We start from the raw sequence: 27,436 nt of genomic DNA, 5'->3' as shown, positions 1-27,436 counted from the left end.
GTTTTTCTCCTTACGCATTACGTGGACATTGGTATTAATTCAAATAAATTGTTCCCCAAAACATAAACTGGGCTCAAAAAGAAAATTTTCACATGGTCATATCTTGAAAATCTGTCCATCAAAATGAACCAAAATTACACACAGGATTACTTCAATACTGTACTCCTAATGACATGTCAATATCCAAACGGTTACCTTACTGACACAACTGAAAAATGCACTGGGTTGGAACAGCTTGCTGTTTCACAATGTCACAGCCTGGAAATTTCGGCAACATAGAGTTTTAAATCAACCCAAATGATTAATGAAGCCATACGCGACAGGGTGTTGGGGCGCACGGGCCGTATGTGCCCGTGTTGGCTTAAATGTCGGGGTGTGTTTACGTTTATGTTCGTTGGGTACGAGTGTTTTTTGTGAGGCAATCCTTATACAGGAAAATCCACATTGATGTTACAATTGCTTTACACACACATCAAATGGGCTGTGACATGTGGTCCAGGAAACTGTTCCATGTCAGTGTATTTTGCTTTTGTGTCAGTTGGGTAACTGCTTGGTTACTGATATGTGTTTAGAGTAGAGTACCGAAGTAATCATATGTGTAATTTTGGTCCATTTTGATGGACAGGATTTTAAGATATGACCTTGGGGAAAGTTTATTTTTGAGCCCAGTTTAAAACATGTGTCTCAAAGAATCGCATGGCCGGGTTTTGCATTTATCCAACTGTTGGTATGCTTTGTTTCAAAGTTGTTGCCTGTGGCACCGTTCCTAAACACACAATTAAATCCCTTTCACCTGAATCAGCGAGTATGCTTTCAGTCACTCTCAACCAGTAAATTTCATCATATTCATTACCCTATAGGATAACTGACCATTTTTCCAAGAATTTAGCTGACCAACAATGTCATAACCACGTAAAATAATATCTACTGTTTGTATAGACGGTAAAATAGCATCATATAATGGTGACTGTTTCCTCTGCCTGCACGAGAATGAAAACAATGTCAAACTTCTTCGCGACCACGGGGATTCCATACTTATATGTCACATTTTTCTTCTTTGCATTATGACTTCTCATTCTGCCTACCACAGTAAAGGGTCATACAACCTATTGGGCTATTCCATTTAAATTCCACACTACCCCTGTGGAAGATTTAGCTAAAGTCTGCCAGAGAGGGAGTATCAATTTGGAATAGAATACACAATTGGGTAACTTCCATTTGAAATACTTACTCCAGTTGTGGAAGATATAGGTAAAGCCATAATACAGGGGAGTATGGGTTTCAAAATGATTAACTCTGACCAATTACATTTGAAAAACATACTCCCCCTGCGGAAGATATTTCCAAAATTTTCCACAAGGGTAGTGTGGATTTCAACTGGAATAGCCCATTTTATTCGATGCAGAATATTCGTTCAACAAGTATTCGCTATTTAATCTATTTCAATTCATTTTAACTTTTAACACTGGAAATTGAATATTGGGAATAGATTAAAATAACGTAGACATGTTGCATCAAATAGTCGACGACCACAATAAAGTATGCAGCGGGGCTAACACTAACATAGTCCTTGCCATTATAATATATCACGCTGAGTTTGTGATAATGATATTACGACTTGAAACACTTACTAAACTTATTATCTTTGTCATTTGTGAACCGACTGATTCATGTGGCGTAGGAATCTCAATGGCTCAGCGACATACCACTGCTTTCGCATGAAACAACCGGGGAAACAACCCACAAGATTTCAGATTATTTTACAGAACTTTAAAAGAAAAGCAAATGGATTTTCTTACTGAATGTTAGTTCTACTTCTATTAAATGAAAGTAATCTTTATCATAACACAATCAAATGAGAGGCTTAATGTAAGTTTCTTTTGAAATGTTTGTGATTGCAGCTGCAGTACTAAACACTCAACATTTTAACGCGTTGAATGGGCAAATGTATGTCATAATTAGTCATTCTAATAGGATCACCGGGGTAGGGGAAAATTACATTGCCACACAAACAGTGTATGGGGTGAGATTTGAAGCTACCAGTAGTATTATTTCACAAGCATGGAAAAAAACTATGCTTAGCTATTGATAGATTAAATCAAAGGTGCTGAAATACTTTGTTTTGTGGTATTTTTAGCCTGACCTACTTTGTGATTCTCCTATTGTTCGGTGCATTAGGCAAATGGTTATATTTGATTTGTTTCTAGTAAAGCTTCATTATATGTTCCTCTCTTCTGAAGTTAAAAGGAAGATGATAATAATGTTTTTAAACGTCACCTTGTGTTGATAAATTATGATGTGTAAAAAGGAGATAATAAGATAATAGAACTAGAGGGACAGACTACACAGAGAGAGTTTGCAATGAAATTAAATTTGAATTTTGCTGTTTTGGTTCATTGCTTAACATTTACATAATATTCTGTTACACAAGGCGATGATCTTTATTAACATTCACACAAGTATGGTGAAAAGTAAGATTCTAAGGATTCTATCCCCAAAACATGCGGATATTCTGCTAAATATGAAAGAAAATGACTATTATTTTACTGTAGAAACATATGAGCTCATATGGTGATCTTCAACAACAAAGTGTACACTCCCACTTTCCATGGTCAATGTTGATCGGCCTTTTTCCCGGGTAGGGTGGTGGGTTAACATTTGAGCGGCTGAGCGCAAAGGGTGGATCTACGATTAGCGTAAGTCGTTTGGGGTGTGTGTATAAAATAAGTGTTTGTGTAGGATGAAAAAGGCATTAAAGGAGTATTTCGTGATCCTAGCATCCTCTATTTATGTCATTTTTCAGTAGATATCCACAAAAAAAACCTATTCCCAAAATTTCAGTTGATTCCGATTTTGCGTTCGGGAGTTATGCATGATTATGTGAATTAGGCCTACACTGCTCCATAGACAATGCGTTGTAATTTCGTTCTGGTGCACCAGAACGAAATTCAAATTTCACGATATCTTTGCTAAATGAATTAATCTGCAAGAAATATTTTGTACATAAACATTATGTAGCCGGAGGTTTCCAGTGATATAAAAATCTCAACTTTTTTTGAGAAAAGTGGGGGGATGAGGCTGTGGATCACGAAATGCCCCTTTAAGGATTATACGCTGTGGATTGTTCTACTTAATTTGATCGGCTCAAAATGAAAATGGCATCATATCTGATTATAAAAACAAATTAATATGGACATAACAAAATCTATTTTTGATGGAAATGTTACAATATTGCTTTAAAGAGGGTCACTTACCATCTTCATTTTCGTAAATTATAGTCACGTGTTTCCACCCATAACCCATCACTATATCCTTTAAAGCTTCGCTTATATATTCATAATTTGGATACAATTTAATGGTGGTCAGTTCGTCTGTTATAGGTCTGCCATCTTCTTGTGTTGCTATGTATGGAATTTCAAAAGTGTTGCATACCGCTCGTATTGAAAGAGCGCCATCTGGCGACGGAGCACCGAATACAGCTGCCACACCGCTTTCTAGTTGATCACAAACTGTAAAAAAGAAGATCATAAAAATAGAAACACGCATTAAATATTGTATTTGAAAAAACTTGTGCTTTGGGGCATAAATCATAAGTTACAACAATTAATAATTTAGGTTTTGCTCTTTCTACTTTTCATAGTTGTATAAAATTCTTTGAATTAGTGCATACTTTTTATTATTACTTTTTTAATTATCTAATGCAAATTCCAAAAGCCCAAATGATAGGATTAATAACTGCAGCAGTAGATAACACCACGATGTACAATGACAGGTATAAAACACGTTTTTATTTTAGGAGAAATTAGAAACGGCAAAAAACATATAAACGTAGGCCTATATGATATAAAGAAATAGGTTTCCTATTACTACAACGTATTTGGTCCAAATACTGGTTTGATATCCCAGTTAAGTTTATTGGCAAAATGGTCCACTTTCGTTGACACATATCTGATGAGGACGACGCGACGGGCTTACATTATGGACCACAATGGCCTCATCCCAATGGCATAGTTCAATAACCTCAATTAAACAATAATAGTGCAAAATTTGACCTCAAGTTTCAAAGTATGAGTTTTTGTACCCAAATTTCCAAAGGTCATTCAATGAATTGTGCCCTGATAGATGAGCATGTTGTGGATCCTAGTGTTAATTACAACAAGCGTGTAGGTTGTAGAATATCCTTTGTTTCGTAAATGTTCCAAGGTTTGCAAATGTTTGAGGCACCCTTCCCATTAACGTGATTAACACATTTGTCGCGGTACGTTTTTAGCGCAACACGAAACCGCATTAACTTATTAAGGCGGTGTTTAGTGAAAAAATGACGATAATTAAGACAATCAGAGCCCAGGGCAGATGGACCGCCAGCAATAAGGTTAGATATGTTTCTACCCATCGATGTGTTCGACATTATCACGATCGCTACTGCTCCATAGCAGATACCAAATTCCATAAACAGTATAGGCATATTAAGACCTATAGGACTAATACAAGTATTTGCATCATGGTTATTTACGTAATGTGATTTACGTGATCTCGTTATTTACGTGATTGATAATTTGCTTGTCATCCTATCATAATGGAAAAGCATTAAAAGATTAGAACCCAATGCGAACTACCTTCCGATTGGCCAAAATGAATATTGTGTCCAATTTTGAACCAATCCATGAAGGTATTAATAAGATCATCTGCACATGCAAGTTATTAACCAATCAGAAATGCTGTTAGATGACCAGTAGTGTCCAGGGGGTTGATTAAATCATTCCCATTTCATTCACAATTTATTTTAATATAAGAATTGACAAATATGAAATGTAAATAAAATAGCAAAGTTAATCACAATTGCGTCAAAAATGAAAAGACAAGTGTTAGCATTAACAAGCGTTTCATTTATTGGTTTAAATTCCATTCTAACAAATAACACAGGTTACTTGACCTATTTATCTACGATTCTATGTGTCTCTTTCAATTATATTTCTTATTATAGACTTTATATATCTTTTCGGCGCTTTGAGGCGGCGTTCGCATTAAGGGTGGTCTCAACCCTGGAATTATGGAACGTTTGGGCCTCATAGCTGCTAAATTATTGGCCTAAAGAATATGAAAGTATACATTTTTAGAATGGCAATGACTTGATGAATTCATCTGTGAGGTCAAATTTGGGTCAAAATGCTCTTTTTTGGCCCAAATTGTTTCGTTCAACGTAACAAAAAAATTGTTGGGTCAATTTGTTTTTTATTTATTCTTAAAAACTAGCTAAAATATCTAGCACCCGTTTTTTATTTTGAATAAATATCAGAAGAACAATAGAATGTTCTTCTTTTTTTTTAAATTCGCGATATATATAATACAAATTGTATGGCAGATTATTAAAAATGGATATTTTAAACATTTTTAAGTGTCAAAAGTCCTCGAAATAAAATTTATCAATCTAATGATATGTACTTAAAGTGTATGTAACTGGGAGGAAAAGCCGATCATCATTTGAAAAATTTGACTTTTCGTATTAAAGATATACATTTTATTCCAAAAAGGTCTAAAAAATTAGGTCGTTTTTGGTTTAAAAAAATGTGTATCTTCAATACAAAAGGTCATAATGTTCAAATGATCGTCAGCTTTTCCTCCCAGCTACATACACTTTAAATACATATCATTTATAGATTGATAAATTTTACTTCGAGGACTGTTAAATATGAAAAATATTTAAAAAAAACATCAATTTTTAATAATTTGCCATAAAAATGTGTATTATATCGCCAATTAAAAAAAAAAGCCAAATTATTTGATATCAGAAGGACATTCTTCGTATTCAGAATGCAATTCGATATGTCTGATGTGCTCTCAAGTCCCACAAAAATACTGTGCAAAGGTAGGTGACCGATGCCTTAATCCACCTATGTGTCTGCATTGTAGATGTCACCACAGCCTTAATCCATCTATGTGTCTGCATTAAAGATGTTACTACTGTACAACCTTAATCCATGCATGTGTCTTCGGCCATTAATGTCCACTCGCCACCATACGGTAATCGTTTATAATGTCAATTACACATTAGTTTGATCATCAGATGAATAACATAAATTTAGGTATGTCTCATTTTTAACCAATAAGCGCTATCATTGTTTCTTGTTCAAGCAAGAACTCATCTCTTTGGTCAATTTTACTCGCCCATCGCTAGCGATTGAATTATCAATATCAAACAATAACATTACAAGAGGTCATCATACTTCTGTTATTGACCTTGACTACTTTAACTTTTCAGTGGTATCTCTTAACTATTTAAAACTGTTGCGATTTGGTAGTTCACAGCATCTTGCGAATGGTAGTGAGCTTGGGCAAATATCGCATTGATCATTTCATATTGAGTGCGTAGAAGAATTCAAGTATCACAGATATACTTTTGTAGGTCCTGTTGTTCTTGAGTTATGTTGTAAAGAGGGCTGAAACAACAACACTTTTGTAAAACGTACGTAACTCATTATCAACAATAAATCAAGCAAGTTTTCAAAGTATATGATTTGTAAAATGAAATTTTACAAAACATCGAAGTGTTATTTTTCAAAAATATATTGATAAAGATAATTAAAATTTGTTTGGCTGCTTCAACCAATAATACCGCGTCTACCCTTAACTTTAACATAGTTTTTAAGCAATGAGAAGGCTAAATTTAAACTGCAGTCGCCGGCGATGAGCGACAAATTAATAGATAATGAGTACGATCATACTATGAAAGCGTGCAGCTATGTAATGGACAAAATACCAATCACTTATCGCAAGCAAGTGAACAGGTCAGCCTGACGGCCACGCCAAATGTTTCTTAGATGTTTTAGTATAATTTGGAAGACTAAACCAGATCGGATGACTTTTCCAGGTGCGTCCGTCGACACATGTGACATTTTAAGCTTACTGTTAGACTTTAAGCTCGTTTTCAATACTTAATGTTGCTGACGTCTTCCCAACATCATTCTGATGTTGAATGATCAAGATCTTGTAATAGTTTCCTTGTTTGTACCTTGTATTAATCTTATCGATAGAAAATCTTTATTAATAATTAAATGCTGAAGATACACTATAGATCCTACACTAAGCTATAAAGTTCTTACTTAATGTTCCGCTACAAAAACTGGTTTGTCTAAGCTCTCCTTAGGCTACCACAAAAACTATATAACAGTGTTGTTTACGGCAAAAAAAGGGTAAAGAGGGTTTAAAAAACCCAAATTACACACTCACATGCTCCTACCCCACATAATTATACCCAACCCCATCCCAACACAAACATCATACACACACTTGTAGCACACATATGCGCCAGAAAGCAATTATCTCAAGTCCAAGATAAAACGTCAAACATAGAATTCGTCACTTTATTGGAGTAATAAGCTTTGCCTGGCAAGCCCGCAGTGCTGTGATTATATTTTGCTTGCAGTCTTTTTATCAACAAAACACGGCTACGTCTGAAAAGGGGACTTAAAGAAATGTGCACAAAAGTGCAATAAGAAGGAGCTTTATCCCCATGAGAACTACCTGCCGATTGGTCAAAATGAACATTGTGGCCAATTTTGAACCAATCAAGGAGGGTATTAATAAGATCGTCTGCAAATGCAAGTTTGACCATAAATAGTTTAAAGCCTAGACATAATTGGCAATTGAAATGAGCATTTCAAGTTATCAACCAATCAGAAATGCTGTTAGATAATAAAGAATATCCGTTGGAAATAAATTGACACCTTTACAATAATGATATCCCTGTCTGTCCCGTTTGTGTTCACCCGTGCCTCTTTTTGGGCCTTAAGCCACTTGACAAACCTCTCACAATAATATTGTGCCTGTCGAATGTTTAAGTGTGATTTGAGTCCAGGAGTATGTATCGAGGTAATTTGGAACATGAAACACAATTTCTGTGCGCTCTTTAACGCTGGCTTCGTGCGTAATCAAGGTTAGCAACAAATAGGAATCCAAAGCTTATATTAAGGTTAGCAACTATTTTAAATTGATGCGATTTGGTAGTTGACAGCATCTTGCGAATGGTAGTGAGCTTTGGCAAAAATTGCATTGATCATTATAGCGAGCGTGTAGAAGAATTCAAATATCACAGATATACTTTTATAGGTCATGTGGTTCTTGGGTTATGTTGTAAAGAGGGCTGAAACAACAACACTTTTGTAAAACGTACATAACTCATTAACAACAATAAATCAATTTTTTGGTTGCTTCGACCAACAAAAGATAACCATACACTTGAAACAAAACCGAAAGTAGGCAGCGTTTATAATATTATGTTCAAAAGGACCGTATTGAAATGTTAATGTGGCACACCCTAAATTGGTGTGTTTATCATAATGCTGTTCAGAAACAACACCATCTATGATCATACAGATTAAAATAAAAATACAATGATACAATTAATAAAAGATGAATGGTCTTTTTGAATCATTTTCGGCATCTCTTTTTAAAGTCGTCAAATATAAATAAACTGGCCTCAGAAAGAAGGCGAATAATTGGAACCCAGCAATAGAAATCTGTTGGGCTGTGAATGTGGTCCAGGAAGGTGTTCCATGTCAGTGCATTTTGCTGTTGTGTCAGTTGGACAACTGTTTGGTTAATGACCAGTGTTTAGAGTAGAGTATTGAAGTAATCCTGTGTGCAATTTTTGTTCATTTTTATGGAGAGGATTTTAAGATATGACCTTGTGAAAAATTATAAGTTTCTTTTTGAGGCCAGTTTAGTATATTAAGTTTTGGTTTCACGTTTTCAGTTTGGAGACAAATACTACATTCTATTAATATGACATTACTTGCATTGTATGTCATACGCAGGCCATGCGTGTTTTTTACATTTGGAGGCAATGAATGTGATAGCCTATTCGTTCTGCGCAATGTCATTTGATGTCTTAAAATAGTTAGCGACAATCGCTTGCTTATCAGCCAATTACAAAGGTCGTATCATTATGATGAAAACCCAACGATTCATTTCATTGGCCAGTGATGCATAGCCTATCGCTAGCGTTTGCACTAAGAAGTCAGGTTCACTGCCAGTTAGCTGTCGGCTAATATGTGCTATTTACGATCAGTATTGACAGGCAATGGTGTTATTTTAGCCACAATATCACGCCAGTAATTTTCCCACTTCTTTTCTTGTATGTCTCGCCGGTGGCTACTTTAATCAAAGCAAGAACGTCAGACGGATATATATTTGTCTGGTCTGTATGTTTTGCTATGACCAATAGTAAAAACATACGGAAACCAATGTTAACCGTGTGTAGTGTGAGAAATTCATTGATCGTAAACATTCCAAGATGACAAAATGTCTAAATATCTATCAATGTAAGCAAAGCTATCAATTTCAGAAATGGTTATGAATGCCTTTCAATATGTTATAATGGCAATGACTTCGAATTTTCTACTTTTTTTTTTTTTTTGCACCTACAAAATGTTTTATCAGTCAAATTAACGCAAATTGCACTATAAACAACGGAATTGATCAACGTTCATTCTGATATCTGTTCCCGGTGCACTCTATTCCTCTTGTAGGTCATCTATTCCTTAATGCAATGAAAGACTTACATGCCTGCCACACGCGTGACACGGAATAAAACTACAAGTTTAACCGATATATGGAATGTTTTTCTTTTTTAACTTCTAATGAAAAAGTACTGCATTTGCACGGAGCGGTGGGACAATGTTTATGTAATGTATTGTCAGGATAGCAGCAACGCATCCCGAGATGTGACATTCTGAGACCTGAATAGCTGTTTTGATAACTTCATGTAGAGAAATATTAGCAAAATTTCATCCCATTCCACGAAGTTATGTTTTTATAACTTAACAAAGTCCCACAGCGTGGCAGGACGATGGTATTGTGGTTATACCATAATGGCCAAAATCCCATCTGATTTCACGTTATGTTGAGTCTGGCTCATAATTCCATCCGATGTCCTCATTCACTAGATTCAGAAGACGATGGCCCATATAGACGGTCAGTGCAAGAATGCAGTATCTAAAATTTTGGTTAAAACAGAGTAATTATTTTATTACGAAAATCTATGTAAATGCAGTCATTTTAAAGGCAAAATTTACGATCTTATAATATGAAATTGGTTAATTTTGTTCAAACCTGATATATTTTGCTTTTGTAATGTTTATACATATGTCCAAACTTTCACCTGAAATGGAATCAGCCAAATCTTTAATGTTTGCAGGTCAACAGAGCGATTCCGACATAAAGTCGTATTACGAAATTCCCAATGGAATTCCACAAAATAGCCAGTGGGGTTTCTTTCAGTTTAGCCTACCTCGATATTTCGACTTAAAATAGACAGAAACCATTCCTGACATGCAGTTATTACTAATGTTATTGGTGAATAATAACAAAATTGAAGCCTTTTTATAAGTCTTAAAAGCAGCTAATAAAATGCTTAACTAACATAATGCAGGAACGACGTTGTTGCACTAACCCCACGGAATACCCATTCCTATAAAACTGTTTATACCTCAACAAAAGGTTAACCAATCACAAAACCTCTGTCTGCTGTAAACTTATAGTCAAACCAAAATCATCGCTGTTAAAGGATTGGGACTGCTATTTTCCTACGACAGGTCAAAGAACCCGTCTGCCAGGCACGTGTGCTCTATATGAGTTAACATATTTGCGACTGACTATCTTACTGTTCTAATAATATTGAGCATGAAAAGAGTTAATTGCAGAAAACAATAAAACAACACGTAAACAACAACAAAAACAAAATACACCGAATCGTCTCCTACTGAATTGAGTAAAACAACACAAATATAAAGACACATTTCAACTGTTTTTTAGATTAGTAACAATTAGTTGGATATACCCGTAGCAGTTAGATAACTACTCCATTATCACCAGTATCACCAGTTAGATAGCTACTTCATCAACACCAGTATCAGCAGTAGATAGCTACTTCATCAACACCAGTTAGATAGCTATTTCATCAACACCCGTATCAGCAGTATAGTTAGCTACTTCATCAACACCAGTATCAGTAGTACATAGCTACTTCATCAACACCAGTATCAGCAGTAGATAGCTACTTCATTAACGCCAGTATCAGTAGTAGATACTTCAACAACACCAGTATCAGTAGTAGATAGCTACTTCATCAATACCGGTATCCGTAGTAGATAGCTATTTCATCAATACCAGTATCAGTAGTAGATAGCTACCTCATCAATACCAGTATCAGTACATAGCTACTTTATCAATACCAGTGTTGTAGAAGATAGCTATTTCACCAATACCAGTATCAGTAAATAGCTACTTCATAAATACAAGTATCATACATATAGCTACTTCATCAACACCAGTATCGGTACAAGTACAAATGTGACACATAATGACCCCACAGATTCCCCGGAAATACTGGATTTGATTACATAATTTTGAATAAATTCAAAACACATGATAGCTTAATTGAATAGTCTCAATAGATTCGTACATGTACAATATAATGTAATGTGAAGATGAAGGTGAATGTTGCAAACTCTAGTAACCTGAGTATAAGTGTGCCTCTGTTTGTAGAACAACACTATATGGAGGAGTCGTCACAAGCTCCAATTACGTGGAACTATAGGCAATTCCTTGTAGTAGCAAATCATAATGTAGGGCTCATCATCCTGGTATCATGCCCAATTGATTGCTCATCTAGTGTTAGTGACTATATTCTTGCTCACCTAGGAACATTAAGATACAGGCTGTATCAAAATGATCGGTACACATAAATTTTGATGTTTATTGAAAAGCCAGTCTCCTCTTAAATACAACATTGGATACTCTTGTAACATTAATCATCTTTTACATTTTTAAATATATGGATCTTTTCATAATAACAGATTTTCAAAGAGAGAGAAGTAATTCATTGGTAGAGCACCAGCGCAGTCACCTTCGGAGCCTTATTTCACCCATATAGATGAGCACGCCATTATAATGCCTCTTTGAAGGTGTCTCGGGAAGTAGTATTTCTTGAACTGCATGTCTCCTTAACATACTCTGCATGGTAAATATCATGTGGTAATAGCAGGGATATAATAAAACCGCCTTCTATATTTTGTTCATACATATTAAAATCCAAACCGTAAATCATTACAGTACATAATGCATCGCTAATTCCTTGCCTGCATGCCGATATTCGGACATGAGCCAACATATTCATTACTTATAATGGGCTATTCCATTTAAAATCCATACTAACCCTGTGGAAGAATTTGGGTAGTGTGGATTTTAAATGGAATAGCCCAATGAGTGACTTTGCATTGATATGTAACAAGATATTCATTGTCTGGTCTTCCCTATTTCCGGTCGGCACTGTTTTGAAATATTTTGAAATATGTATTATGCCACTTTGATTTTTGTACACCAGTGACATTTTAGTTGCTAAAGGCGGAGATGATGTTAAAGGATAATTAGCTCAATCAGATGGGGTTATTCGCCGTCGCGTCGTAATATGTAATCTTAGTTACTGGTTCACGCTTAGTTTGTACACCTGTTAGCAACCATTGACTTTGTGTTGTGATCATTTTGATCGTGGTTCCGAACACAGATAGCGTAAACCACAGCGTCGATTTTGACGGCACACTACGATGGCGAATATCTCGTCAGTATTTTATTAACTAAAGTAATTTAAATTGGAAGTTGAATACTTATTTTAAATTTAATATTAAGTTTAAATCAATTAAGTAGAAGTAAAATGGTGTTAAATGTACGTGGTCATGCAGTCAGTGCACACGTACACACGTTCCCTGTGTTACAGTATTGGCAAGGGAATACTAGTAATTGACTATTGCATTGGACATTTTTTCTGCAAAGACACCTTTGGGTCGGCTAAAAGTCAGATGAAATTCAATCCTCCTCCTCCTACTCCCACTCCTCCACCCTCTTCTTCCTCTCCTTCTTAAAATTACAAAGCAGGAGAAATCAGCAACTCATATTTTCATTTCTATACTTAGTTTTGACAGGAAAAAATTAAACGCGGGTGTCGACTGCAGACGACAAGTTTCAATATTTTTTAAAAAATTCAAAAATTTCATAATTGTAAATTTTCATGACCATATGTGGAATCAGCATGACAAAAAATCACAACATTATGCATTAAAATGAGTACAAACAATCCTAGTATTTGTTCAGTGGTTTTTGAGATAACTCTTGATATTTTAAGAAAATATTTTAAAATTTGGACTTTTTATGTTGAAGCTTATGGCTAGCATGCAGAGCATTAAGCATAGGAAGTGAGTCATGTTAATATATGATAAAAAGTTGTTTTGGGGAGCACAAATGCCACGTTGAATAATAATGTACGATATTACTGGCCGGTAGGTAGACGTATTTAAAACAAGCATATCGCTGGTTAAAACACCTTAGGTGGGATCATGTCGATTGACCTTTATGGTAATTACAGGCTCATATCCCCTGGGAACCAACATAAAACAGCGGAGATGAATTCATAAATAGGGAGGTGGGTTGGTTCTGACGGTCATTGTAAGCTAAATGAACCAAATAGCCGTTGGTTTAAATAAATGTCACTTTTGACCAAATGACCTAATTGCCCTTTAGATATAGGACAAACAATACGTTGGCCGATTGACTTTAATGATCGCCCCTAATTTGTCATCTTCTCTGTAATTACAGAAATTCAAATAAAAAAGAAACAAGGGTGTTTTGTAGATCATCGGAGAACCCTCATACCTGCATTTTTCGGCAAATAATGTTTTAAGTTGGATTATTATCAAGGCTATGATTTAAATTTCCCTTAAATCATCGATCCTTAGGAAAGATGGAATATCTTATCGTCCTCAATCATTTGTTCTGAGAAGCCTAGACAGCAAAGATATTATACGCGCAGATTACTGTGCATCATACGTAACGCTATGGCAAATCCGCCATCTTGATAACTCATTGATAGACAAGAGAAGTCACAGTTATTAAGAGATGAGATGCAAAAACCGATCTATATTAATTTCTTCTCAATTTGAAATATTGACAATATAAGAAAATAGTAAGAACATTTTAGATCATATTTTTAAACATTTAGATATAGCTACTTCATCAATACCGGTATCAGTAGTAGATAACTACTTCATCAATACCAGTATCAGTAGTAGATAGCTACTTCATCAATACCGGTATCAGTAGTAGATAGCTACTTCATCAATACCATTATCAGTAGTAGATAGCTACTTCATCAATACCAGTATCAGTAGTAGATAGCTACTTCATCAATACCAGTATCAGTACATAGCTACTTCATCAACACCAGTACCAGTAGTAGATAGCTACTTCATCAATACCGGTATCAGTAGTAGATAGTTACTTCATCAATACCAGTATCAGTACATATGTAGTTCATCAACACAATATTATCAGTAGTAGATAGTTACTTCATCAATACCAGTATCAGTACATAGCTACTTCATCAACACCAGTATCAGTAGTAGATAGCTACTTCATCAACACCAGTATCAGCAGTAGATAGCTACTTCATCAATACTAGTATCAGTAGTAGATAGCTATTTTATCAATACCAGTATCAGCAGTAGATAGCTACTTCATTAGTACCAGTATCAGTAGTAGATAGCTACGTCATCAATACCAGTATCAGCAGTAGATAGCTACTTCGTCAATACCAGTATCAGTAGTAGATAGCTACTTCATCAACACCAGTATCAGTAGTAGATAGCTACTTCATCAACACCAGTATCAGTAGTAGAATACTACTCCATGAGCTTATGTTGGTAGACTTATTTCTAAAAGTTTGAAAATGTCGTTTATCACCTTTTACATCTGAACATTTATTTTAAATAGCATAAATAGTGTCTAGATTAAATCAATTTGTAATTCATATAAGCTTCTGTAACACTACTCAATGTTATTTCGTCATTGTTGAAGTCATTGCTCTGAAATACTTGACCAACTTTTTATTAACGATACAGTTGCTCGTTAACCGCCAGGTCAATAACGCTACACGCGGTAAAGTATCACAGTCAAGGTATACGAACTTTCAAAATCACGTCTTCGTGTTAATCTGTGTCTAATATTTCTCTCACATGAAACCAATACAATAGTTGACTTTTAACTCTCTTCACGCGGGTGTCGACTGCAGACGACAAGTTTTAAAAAAAATTTAAAAATTCAAAAATTTCAGACATGTAAATTTTCATGACCATATTTGGAATCAGCATGAAAAATGCAATAAAATGAGTACAAACAAGCCTAGTATTGATTCATTAGTTCTTAAGATAGCTCTTGATATTTTGAGAAAATATTTCAAAACTTGAACTTTTTCCATTGAAGCGCATGGCTAGCACGCAGAGCATTAATATATGGCAATGTCCTGTTATCCACGTAGGGAAAGTCAATATTTCCATAAAGATGATTATCATATAATTTGTAATTGTATCGTCAATATGTCAAGCTATGCTGTTGATACAATATTTACACGCACCAAAAAACAGAAGATTTTCTGTAATGTTGCGTAATTCTAAACGATGCAATATTTGTATAGAAAGTGTGTAAAGAGCTCAATAGCCAAAGCAGAGCGAATTTAATTGAATTTCGTATGTATTTGTTTCGTCAAGTCGATACGACTTGTTGAAACAGAGCTAACCATATTGCCATTGTCCCGCATTTGGGCTATTCCAGTTGAAATCCATACACCCCCTATGGAAGACAAGACATTAATCTCCCATACAGGGGGTGTAGATTTTAAATGGAGTCACCCATTCAGGTAACCTTGTTTGTAATTCACACTCCTTTTGGAGAAGATTAAGGTCATATCTTCCATAGGGGGTGTATGGATTTCAACTGGAATAGCCCAATGCTGTTCTGAGAAGTAATTGAAATACAATTATATCGGCTAAACCTGTATTGGTTGTTGTTTAAGTCAAATGATACCCTTGAAAGCAAACAGGACAAGACAATTATTTCAATGGGCAATATTAACTACGGCACCATCAAATAACTTGTGTTTGCGCACGATCTACAATTGGTAAAGAAGAAAAAACAAATGGAGTAATGTGAGCAAATATACTTAATTAAAACGCACAGTAGCGATAGTATCAACCATGCAATTACTTCTGCAAGATGTTGCAGATACATATGGCGCGCTATAATTATGAAGAGCTTTGTTTCAAAACCCCTTACATCCACTTGCCCAATTTTGAGAACACATCAAAAAATCATCGAAATAATGACTGATATAAGGTATTTTTCAACAAATGCAGTTTTTGGCGGGATGCTCATCCTACCCAAGCATCCCGCCAAAAACTGCTTTTGTTGCAAACCCCATATATCAGTGATTTTTTGATGATTTTTGATGTGTTCTCAAAATGGGCAAGGATGTAAGGTTTTGAAACAAAGCTCTTCATATACTCATGAGTTCTGAGCTTTGTCGATGTTTTTAGACTTCCTATTATACAATATAATATACTCTGGATTTGCTTAAATTCAAACCAGATCAAGTCAACCACTATACTATGTGTGGTTTAAGTAGGCTAATTATGATTTTTTTTCGCTTTAAAATTGGGAAGTTCTTGTACTTGTTCAATGTTATTTGTACTTTTTCGTCAAAATGCATTTTCAGTATGCCAAATTTATTGCTCAGGTGTCCAGTTCCTAATATACCGCACCTCAAACATGTCAAGCGTCATATCATTATTTTCTACATCAGACAGGACATACAACTACACATGATTGACTTCTTATTTATTTATCAGAAAATACTTGTTCGTGTGCCGCTGCTTTGAGTTAAAAGCATTCAGTTGAAATGTCTGATTTGCGGTTTACATTACAATAATTGGTACGGTTCATATTTCTACATGCAGTAGGCTACTTCTTATTTTTTAAATCCCATATTTGAACTCTCGTCACACTGAACCATTTTTTGTAACACAAACTACGAGGGATTGCAAAGGTGTAAACTCAATGTAACCCCTATATTTTCTATATTTTTCGATACTATTATCGATTATATTTGGTTCCAATGTAGCTCTGTGTTTCCATCTATCCAGTGATACCTAAAGAAGTACAATCGTTCCCCACTTAATGTCACTATAAATCATAAAGTGTGCGCGCCCTCTCAAAATAGAGACATTCTAACGTACACATTTCTACTACGAGTACAGTTAAAGAATTCGCAATATTGATTTTTGGCTATTTGTATAGAACAATTTTACAAGCGCAAAACAAAACTCATATGGCGGGCTTCACCAACCCGAAGCTCCCATAGGCCTAATGATTGACTTTGATGGTCTTCTTATCCCCCCCTCCCCAGGTAAGGCGGCGGTTAACATGAACGCAAAAGATGCATCTACGATTGGCTAAAGCCATTTGGGCGTTAAGCACGGGCGTTTCCTTTCGTGCGACGAGGGCTAATACAACAGACAACCTTGATTTTACTGTGCTAGATTAGAATTCCTATCCATTAATGTCATTGTCTGTCAAATAACGTGCTAGCTTACTCATACCTGATAAAAATTTAGAAACCCTTGTTTTGACTGGCTATATATGATCCTCAATAAACTGTCTGAGAAATTGTTTTGTAATACCTCACCATTTTTCTTTTACTTCCAATGTCTAACCCAATCCTCAATTTTGCAATTTTCTTATCCTTAATGTTCGTGTAATCTCTTTACGTGTTTTAACATAATCTCGTATCTTTATTCTATAAGTAGCGTACATTAGCCTGCCAATTACTTGAATTGTTCGTTTTGATTTTAAAGAGAAATGAACATTTAGACATCTTTTAAATGACATTTATGTCCGGCAATTTGACAGGGGCGTATAGCGTTTGGTATCAATGGGACACTATACTTTGATCCGCTCGTAATCGGTGGGCCTTAGCATTGCGGATTAAATCTATATATTTTATTTCAAGAATTGTCTTGTGACATCTTGCCAGAAGCATCACAAATTATTCATTGAAGTCCGATACGTTGTCCAATTTCTGTAACAAGTACAATAAAGACAGACGGGTCAACTATGACACTTTTATTGTGGGTCTACTTTTCGGCGTAGTGATAAAAGCCTAACGATTCCCGCCGATTACGAGCTAATCACACTGTATGCACATAAGTAAGGTATTTTTTTAAATATGTTTTTGTATAGTTTCATTAAAAGTGGGCATAAACCACATTATTCACAACACTCCCACAAACTACCACATGAAACTGATGGACAGTGCTTATTAATGTAGTAAACTATTCAACTGGTTTACGCTATCTGTCTTCGGAACCACGATCAAAACGATCACAACACAAAGTCAATGGGTGTGCAAACCGAGCGTGAACCAGTATTTAAGGTATGGCGTATTCACCACGACGACGATTATACAACACTAAATCTGTTATACTATAGTCTCTAACAACACACCACACGCACGCACACATTTTCATTTCCTTTTAACTATGTTAACCAAGAAATCCTTTTATAAAACGCCTTTGTATTATCCTTTACATTCCCTGCACATTAACACTTCGATCACATACATTTCTACTCATCTCAATTTACCCTATTATTTTCCTTAAGAAAACGGTAACCATAGCAACGTTTTAAAAATCATTTTGATGAATACAAATGCCTCCCAGGCAATCGAAAAATGGTTCACAAAAAACATTAAGCCCTAGTGAGCTTACCTACCTAAATAGACAATTTTTCAGTATAACATTTTTCCCGCCTGTTTTTCCCGCCGGTATCTAGAAGTCAACGACCAACTATGTATTAGGTTTGTTATCATATGTAGGGAAACAGAAGAATACTTACCTGTACAGCCATTGGCGCCTTTTTTTTGGCGGGAGTTAAACATTACCTGACGTAGTTGCTCAGGTTTCTACATTAGATCCCACTAGCTATCTACATCGATCCACATTAATTCACGATTAGTGAAATGGGCTATTCCATTTAAAATCCACACTAACCCTGTGGAAAAATCTTCCACAGGAGGAGTATGAATTTCAAATGGAATGAGCACATTACACAGTTTCATTTGAAATTCACTCTCCCTCTGTGGAAGATTCAAGTTGAATGTGTAAGGTGTAAATAAGTCAAAGTTTGTGATTTTGAATCACCCTTTTCTCATTTTTTAATAGCACTGCCACTTTTAATGTGTGATATTTTTGCGTGTTGATTGGTGCAGTGAATGTCTGCTTAGTTGTGACAGCTTGAAAATATGTAAATATGTTGGGGTGTGTTTGTCGGGGGGTCTTCGGAAGGGGGTGTGTTGGGGTGTGTACGTATATGTTTTAAGCTTGAGTATGTGAGAGGTTGTGAGGTTGTTCTTCGGTAATAGCGAATTGCAGTGGTCCCCCATCATATAGGCACCATTCACTTACGTATAATAAACACACCCAAAAAAGAAAGTCCCCACTTGATTGGGTGTTCATTACTTTGAGCACAATCAAAAGTAAGTTAATCTGGATGAACTTGAAGTTGCTGAGTATGAAAAGCGTTTTCTTAAAACTATTTTATGTTGTGTTTCTGACATTAACACACAAATCAATTATCTAAGTAAATACTTGATTATGAAAAAAGGTTTAATTTGACTCTCAAATTTGTAATAAACATAAACGAGTACCATTAAATTTATAAAGCTATGTAATTATCACATGTGATCTGCTACCACTAAATGAGCGTGAAGTCGGAAGTTGGTAGTTTCGAGACGCCCTGGCTACTGCGTTGGTGTTCTTTGTTTAACATGTACCTGTTCAAGCCCGTTGTATGTCTACAAGTTCTTTGTGAATGGGGACACAATGGGTCATTCACGGAGGACATACTTCTGGCTTGTACAGGCGCGCGGCAAACAAAGAACATAAACTCATCCAGGATGTCTCGAAACTACCAACTTGCGACTTTACCTTCATTTCGTGGTAGCAGGCCGGTGTTTGCGATGACATTTGAAAAACACATCTAAAATTTAATACAAGAAGGCCCTATCTACTATAGCTGCTTTATCGACATTTAACAATTTCTTTATTTAATATTGTACCCAATGTAAAAATATGACACCTGGCAGCTATTGCAGATTATGTAGGACTTTCTCGCCCTAGCCTCTTGATATTATTCTGAATACAAGACGACGAAGAAACACTTTTCTTTCTTTGATATTTCGCTAATATCAAGACCGGTACATGGTGCCATAGATAATTTGTTTTGCTAATATTTACACGATACTTTTCTACTATTATTTGAACAAAACAAGCACTCAAATTCCCCAGAGCAGCAGAAAGATGTTATACAAAAACACTTGGTGGGTTCAGCGGCGACACTCGGTGAGTAAAAGGGAAATTCCCTAGTTTTGAATGTTCTCCATTTTGCAACACACACACTAAACACGCTTAGTGCAATTATTTAGACTTACAGCGGGTTGAAGGGGGAAAACCCCTTTTGCACTTAAATACCGGTATTGAGGCAAATAAAGCTGATATACAAGAGGATGGTATAGGATGATAAGGGAGGATTGTTCATGTTGTTTCTCGGGAGGAAGAAAACGTCCGAAACTTTTGATATTTTATTGGCCCTATCTAAAAAAAACCCGTAAGACCTGTTGAAATATCAATGCGATTATTCGCTTTCTTGACCCATTTCCTATGATCAATGCATTTAAAATATTCAGAAGTACATTGCCATATAGCACCCTTCAGCTCATGCACCGACTATTCTTACCATATCCATACCATATTTCTTTCTAAAAATCACATACTTATGTAGGGTAATGAAAGTAAACGGAATTAAACAGAAGAACAAACCCAGTGGCGGCGCCACGGGGGGCATGGGGGTATCCCCAGTCAGAACTCTTGCCCCCCTGTTTCCCCCAGTAAAAACTCAAAATTACGAAATTTTACACTTTTTACGGCAATTGTGCCCAAAATTGGTTGATTTCCCCCCTGAAATTCACTTTGTCCCCATGCCCCCCCCGAAAAAAAAAATTCCTGGCGCCGCCACTGAATAAACCGGAGAATAGATAACAGGGTGTAGTAGTGATGACTCAAGTGTGTAACGAGTTTCGCTCTAGCGTTGCTTGTCGTTTGCAACAGGGAATACCCAGTAATTTTCTACTTTTGCTGCGATTGTTAAATGTTATCGCATTCATCTATCCACTTCATCTATCACCACCATTAGCCTCACAATTTCCCGCGAGAATTTACGAGAATAATAATGGGGATATCAATGACATGTGAACGGCACATTTGGGACTAGAAACCCTCTATGTTCTTTAAAATAAGGTTTAATTATGCGCGCTTCATATGTTAAAAGATTAAGTGACAACCTTTAGAAACTGACGTCCAGCTGTCTTGTTATGCTTGGTACATTTTAGGTATAATTTCAATCTTTCATACGTGTTGTGCGCGGCCCACCTAGGTTTCATTATCATTGAGGCATAGGACTTTTTATTTTTTCGGAGAAGAGCAGGTAGGACAACTACTTGATTATATTTCTACATGTTCAAACTACATACTCTGAAAATTTTAGAAAATTCGCAAGAGTCCGTTTTTTTAAAATCACATTTTTGTTCCTAAAATGGGGGTTATAGCGCCCTCAACGGGCAATATCTCCATAGGGCTACATGTAAAGACCAGTTATAGACAAATGGCCCTAAAATAAAACGGACTCGTGCGAATTTCCTCAAATTTGGCAAATGATGTAGATTTTTACATCTGGAATGTAATGCAAGTGATGTCGTTGCTGCTCTTCTAAATTCATTTTTAAAATGTCCGCCCCAGACCAAGGGGTTTGGGCAATTCATAAAGAGACAAAAGAAGATTCTAAGGTCTGTGAATAGCCCAATATAGACGGAGACTTCTTTCTTTCAGTATTGCAGAACCGGAAGTGATCGCGAAACTTAAGGGGAATTAGCCATATAGAAAATATTTTTTGACCAATCAACGCAATTCGCGTCCTGATTTTCTGATGTATCCTTGGTATAAGATATTCATGAGTTAGACTATAGTGTAATGACTACATTGAGGAATAAGCTTATTCCGGAATAAAGCTGTAGTATTAGAATCCTAATGTTTCAGTGCTAAGCTAATTCCGTGCAGAATTACACGACGGAAAACCACATTTCCGCTGATCTTTTAAACACATAATATTTGATTATTATATTCCTCTTTTAAAATATGATATTGATAACATTAAAATTTTCAAGTGTTTTTTGTTGATAAAATATACTTCTGTTACTATGGTTACGAAAGCAGAAGTATCGTTTCTACTTCGCTTAATTTGCAAAATTGCAGCGATTCATCCGTATCAACCGAATGTATATTTTGTAAAAAAATCCAATTTTCTTGTCTCACGACGAGGCTAATTACCTATTTAAATAGGTAGTTAATGCAATTATTCTGTAACATAAATGTGAGATGATTGCTAAATAGGCGAACAATTACGTATGTTACGGTTGGCCTATTTTAGTTCGTTTACACAACAGTGCACACCGCCAGTTTGAATTCGCCAGTTTTACTGCACATGGTGTTGTTATTTTACATCATGAAACAATTCTATAATCGGAAACACTGAAGCTTTGAAACGATTCTACAATCGGAAAAATATGAAGACGGTGATTAAGCATGTTTGAACACAGATTATATAAAATCGGCGTTGTGTGATACCCCCCCCCAACACGTCGCACACACACCCCCACACAATATAATAGGCCTATAAAAAAGCGCTGGGGTTAGAACGGTTTCGAAAATATATTAGTCTAGGGAAATCCGCGTAGATTACAACCATAAACATGATAAGGAGACGCCGGGCGAGGAGACTTGCGTATTGCGCTATTTATATAGTCTGATTTCTAGGGATGTTTTTATCGCAATCCGACTGGTGGTGTGATAACAGCATTTGTTTCTGGTTGTGTTTGTGCTTTGCTAATCTAGAGAAACACGTTTGTAATCAGATCATGTCTTCACACTTCTTGCGTTTTGACTTTCTTGCATATAATTATGTTACAAATATCAGCCATAGGATGACATTTAAACAGTCCCTGAGTCTATTATTCTAAAACTATTGTTTTCCATGATCGCACAGACTGGCGTATTCATGACGTGAAGGTGTAAGTATTAAAATAGAAACACCGTAATGATATGATGTTCCTTAGCCTAGTTACTTGCGTAATATTTGTTATTGTTACACAAATGTGTCACATATATCTGTCTATTAATTTTGCGATGTGTTTTATGCAGTTATGAAAGAAAAGGGTTGCTCAGACGCCACTCAAGTGTCACAAAATAGTTTGAAACAAAATGGTTTCATTAAAAAAGTAGCTTGCAAAGTTAAGAAATCAAATTAACTTAGATATAAAGTAAACATGGTAACAGTATCAACATAACTTTTCAAACAAAATGAGTATAGTTTCTGGAAACAGGACACGTTAACAATTTACATTTTTACACTTGAATACTTTTACACGACACGACTGTGATGATTTGTTAAGCCAATCAACAACATGGTAACAATGGTGGTAGGGTTGAAGTAGATTTAGTAGCAGTATTTTAATTGGTCAGTAAGATGACTATATTACGTAAATAACCAATCAGAAACCCCGTAAGAAAGACAGTTATTCTCAGCAGGTTAAGAAAAGATACTTCAAGTAGGAGGCATATCATTTTTTAGTAGCCGTATTTTAATTGGTCAGTAAGATGGCTATATTGCGTAAATAACCAATCAGAAACACCGTAAGATAGACAGTTATTCTCACCTGGTTAAGAAAAGATACTTCAAGTAAGAGGCATATCATTTTTAGTAGCCGTATTTTAATTGGTCAGTAAGATGACTATATTACGTAAATAACCAATCAGAAACCCCGTAAGATAGACAGGTATTCTCAGCGGGTTAAGAAAAGATACTTCAAATAGGAGGCATATCATTGTTGGCACTGAATGTAAACATTACTACGACTGACTTAACAGTATGTTGTTTTGAAAGACTACATAATCTTGGAATGCCCTTAAGATGATGTTATTGGTGTCTGCTGTCAAAGGTCAATATATATAGTGTATTTGCTTCATGTCCCCAAGGGTGTAAGCTTACCATTGACAATTAAAGGTAATTGAAACAGATATATATTGTTTTTGAACTCCGGCTACGTCTTGGGCGATACAAGATACAGTATGTATATCATATATATAGTTCGTTTCCTGTTTCTCTTGACATTACCCTTGTAATACAAATTGGAATATCTTGTTGAAATCATATCGACGAACGAAAGGAGGTCAATGAGAGGTTTGGAATAGGTCTTTACATGTCAATTCGAAATCAGGTTAACATGTTACTAGTATTAACATTTGCACGACTGCTATTAACAGGGAGAAATGTTTGGGTGACACATTCTCTAAACCTTAATACAGAAACTACTTTCAATTCTGAAATTCAACTAATCAAGCAAGCAACTTGCAGCAAGTAAGCAAGCAGGCAAGGAAACGGACAATCAACCACACAGGTAACCACCCATCTAGCAAGATAGCTTGGTCATGTTGGTTGGTGTGTCGTCTGCTTGCTTGCACTAGGATCCACCACATGCTCATCTATCAGGGCACAGTTCTTTAACTCCAATACATTTGTACATTCACTGAATGACCTTTGAAAATGTGGGTACAAAAACTCATACTCTGCAAATTGAGGTAATATTTTGCACTATGATTGTTTAATTGAGGTTATTGAACTATGCCATTGGGATGAGGTCAATGTGGTCCATAGTGTATCGACGAATGAAAGGAGGTCAAGTAGAGGCTTTGAATAGGTTTTTAATTCGAAATCAAGTGAACATGTATACAGTATTAACATTTGCATGACTGCTATTAACAGGCTTTCAAGTGCTTCCAATTCTGAAATCAAGCAAGCAACTTGCAGCATTGTGGTCCATAGTGTTGCGTACTTGCTCAAGTTGCTTGTCTGGCTAGTTGACTTTCAGAATTGACAGCACTTCGTGCATTATATGGAAGTCCCCCTGCGCATACCGTGAATTATGAATTATGGATATCTCACCGGTATAAATACATTCACCCACATTGCACCTGGACCACATTCCATGTTTCTCCGGAGTATATGCTAATTTGTTGAAAACATTCTTCCGAGTTGTACCACTACAGGTGTCGTGCACATTTCACATATGCAAGCCGGACTTAAATTCCCGCGTAAAACCTCTTGTGTATTGCTCTCATCTTATAGACCTTCTATAGTCCATATGCCTTCCACAACAAGGTAGTAATTTAGATCAGTATTGTTTTTAATATATCTCTAAACGTGATGATGAGAAGTATACAAAAGTATACATTTTCAGAACGGAAATGACAGAGGTAACCCATCTAGCATAACATATTCCTGCAAAAATGAGCAATTTGTGAGAAAATCACAAAATTTGATTTGATGTTACTGCCTTAAGGGATCTAAAATGAGCGTTTATTGCGTTTCGACAGTATTTTTTGTGGGACATGAGAACACCTCAGACCTATCGAATTGCATTCTGAATACGAAGTATGTCTTTCTGATATCAAATAATTTTCATTTTTGAAAATCACAATATAATACAAATTTTATGACAAATTATAAAAATTTGATATTTTTCAAATTTTGATATATAACAGTCCTCGAAGTAAATTATATAAATCTAATGATATATTCTTAAAGTGTATGTAGCAGGAGGAAAAGCCGACGGTCAATTGAAAATTTTGACCTTTCATATTGAAGATATGGATTTTTCCCCAAAAAGACCTAATTTTTTTTGGTGTTTTGGGAAAACAAATCCATATCTTCAATACGAAAGGTCAAAATTTTCAATTGATCGTCGGCTTTTCATCCCACCTACATACACTTTAAGTATAAATCATCAGATTTATAAAGTTTACTTCAAGTACTGTTAAATATCAAAAATATCAATTTTAATGATTTGCCATAAAATGTGTATTAAATTGAGAATTTCAAAAAATCAAAATTATTTGATATCAGAATGGCATTCATCGTATTCAGAATGCAATTCGATATGTCTGATGTGCTCTAATGTCCCACAATAAATACTGTCCAAACGTTCATACCCCAGCCCTTAAGGAAGGCATACGGAACACTGCACTACTCATTCTTTATTATAAATCGAGCATATTGAAATCTCTATCAAATCTTCGACTTCAAGTGAAATTCGTTTCAATTGTGTCCAATAGTTCGTAGTATTAGGGAAGCGGTTCTTTAAGACCGCTCTTTTTAATTGTTTGTGTCTTGGTATTGTATGACGCCTTTGTGTCATTCCAAGCATTCATTCAATCAGTATCCATGTAATATTGCAAGTACATCCATGCACATTTAATACAGGTGTATTCCAACTAAGCTACATGACGAGGTCATTACATCTCGTCGTGGATATTTTGTTTTGGCAACATCTTGCTCCCAGCAATTCTCCATCCAAGTTTAAAGTACAGAATAATTACAAACCAAGAAATTGATTAATGGTTATGATTATCCAAAACAGTGGCACATCGAAAATGTTGTCCAAAGGCGCTTTTACATGTAGTCCCTTGGAAATAACTGGGGACACAGTGATTGTAAACGCCCATTTAGATTATAGTTGATGTTTGGAGAGAACATGACTTCGGGTGATAGGTACAAATGGGTAACCAATAAAAGGCTGCTTTATTGCATCTTGATATTCTGATTCTGAAATTAGCGTTAAAACCTAGTTTGTCTGTATCAAGTACATGTGTGTACCTGTCATAGGGCAGCCTTCCTCGTTGTACATTCCCTATTCGTTACAACATCAGATAGATACGGGGTTTATGGCTTCAGGTTTCCATCATATCCCCATCATACATAGTTACGAGTAATAAGTCTCTCTCATGTCCAGAAATAACCTCACAGCTTTCTTCGTTGTACATTCCCTATTCGTTACAACATCAGATAGATACGGGGTTTATTGCTTCAGGGTTCCATCATATCCCCATCATACATAGTTACGAGTAATAAGTCTCTCTCATGTCCAGAGATAGCCTACTTCACGTTTGATTAAACGTCGTTGATTTGCACCGCCTTGACCTTGGACTGAAATGTTTTCTTTGTTAATCCCCAGACAAAGTCTGCGGTGACGCATTCAATTGCAGTGGCAATGACACCTGCGGTTGCTTGAGTAAAAAGGATTTTAATTTATCATTAATTATTACTATAGATCATTATAAGTAAGCTTACTTCTAGAGGACACCCTGAATCTGTTACATGTGTTCCAGGATCTGTGGCGCTTCCCATATGCCACAAAACATAAACCCAAATTGTATAACGCCTTTGTCTCATTCCAGGCATTATTATTCAGCCTCCAAATGCATGTAATATTGCAAGTACATCCATGCACATTAAATACAGGTACATTCCAACTAAGCTACATGTAGAGGTCATTATATATCGTCGTGGATATTTTGTTTTGGCAACATTTTGCTCCCAGCAATTCTCCATC

At 35.8% G+C, this 27,436-nt stretch overlaps 1 protein-coding gene across 1 annotated transcript in view; it reads right to left on the bottom strand.

The window, feature by feature from the left end:
* Window positions 1-27,436, bottom strand: part of LOC140140964 (glutamate receptor ionotropic, kainate 2-like) — a 215,599-nt gene that overhangs the window by 31,600 nt on the left and 156,563 nt on the right. The window contains 1 exon segment of the mRNA XM_072162732.1: window positions 3,255-3,509. Within this exon segment, the coding sequence (XP_072018833.1) occupies window positions 3,255-3,509 (255 nt within the window).

This window comes from Amphiura filiformis, chromosome 19 (assembly GCF_039555335.1).
Source record: "Amphiura filiformis chromosome 19, Afil_fr2py, whole genome shotgun sequence".
NCBI lineage: Eukaryota > Metazoa > Echinodermata > Ophiuroidea > Amphilepidida > Amphiuridae > Amphiura > Amphiura filiformis.
The sequence above is the reverse complement of the archived record's forward strand: the minus strand, read 5'-3'. Positions and strand labels throughout refer to the sequence as shown.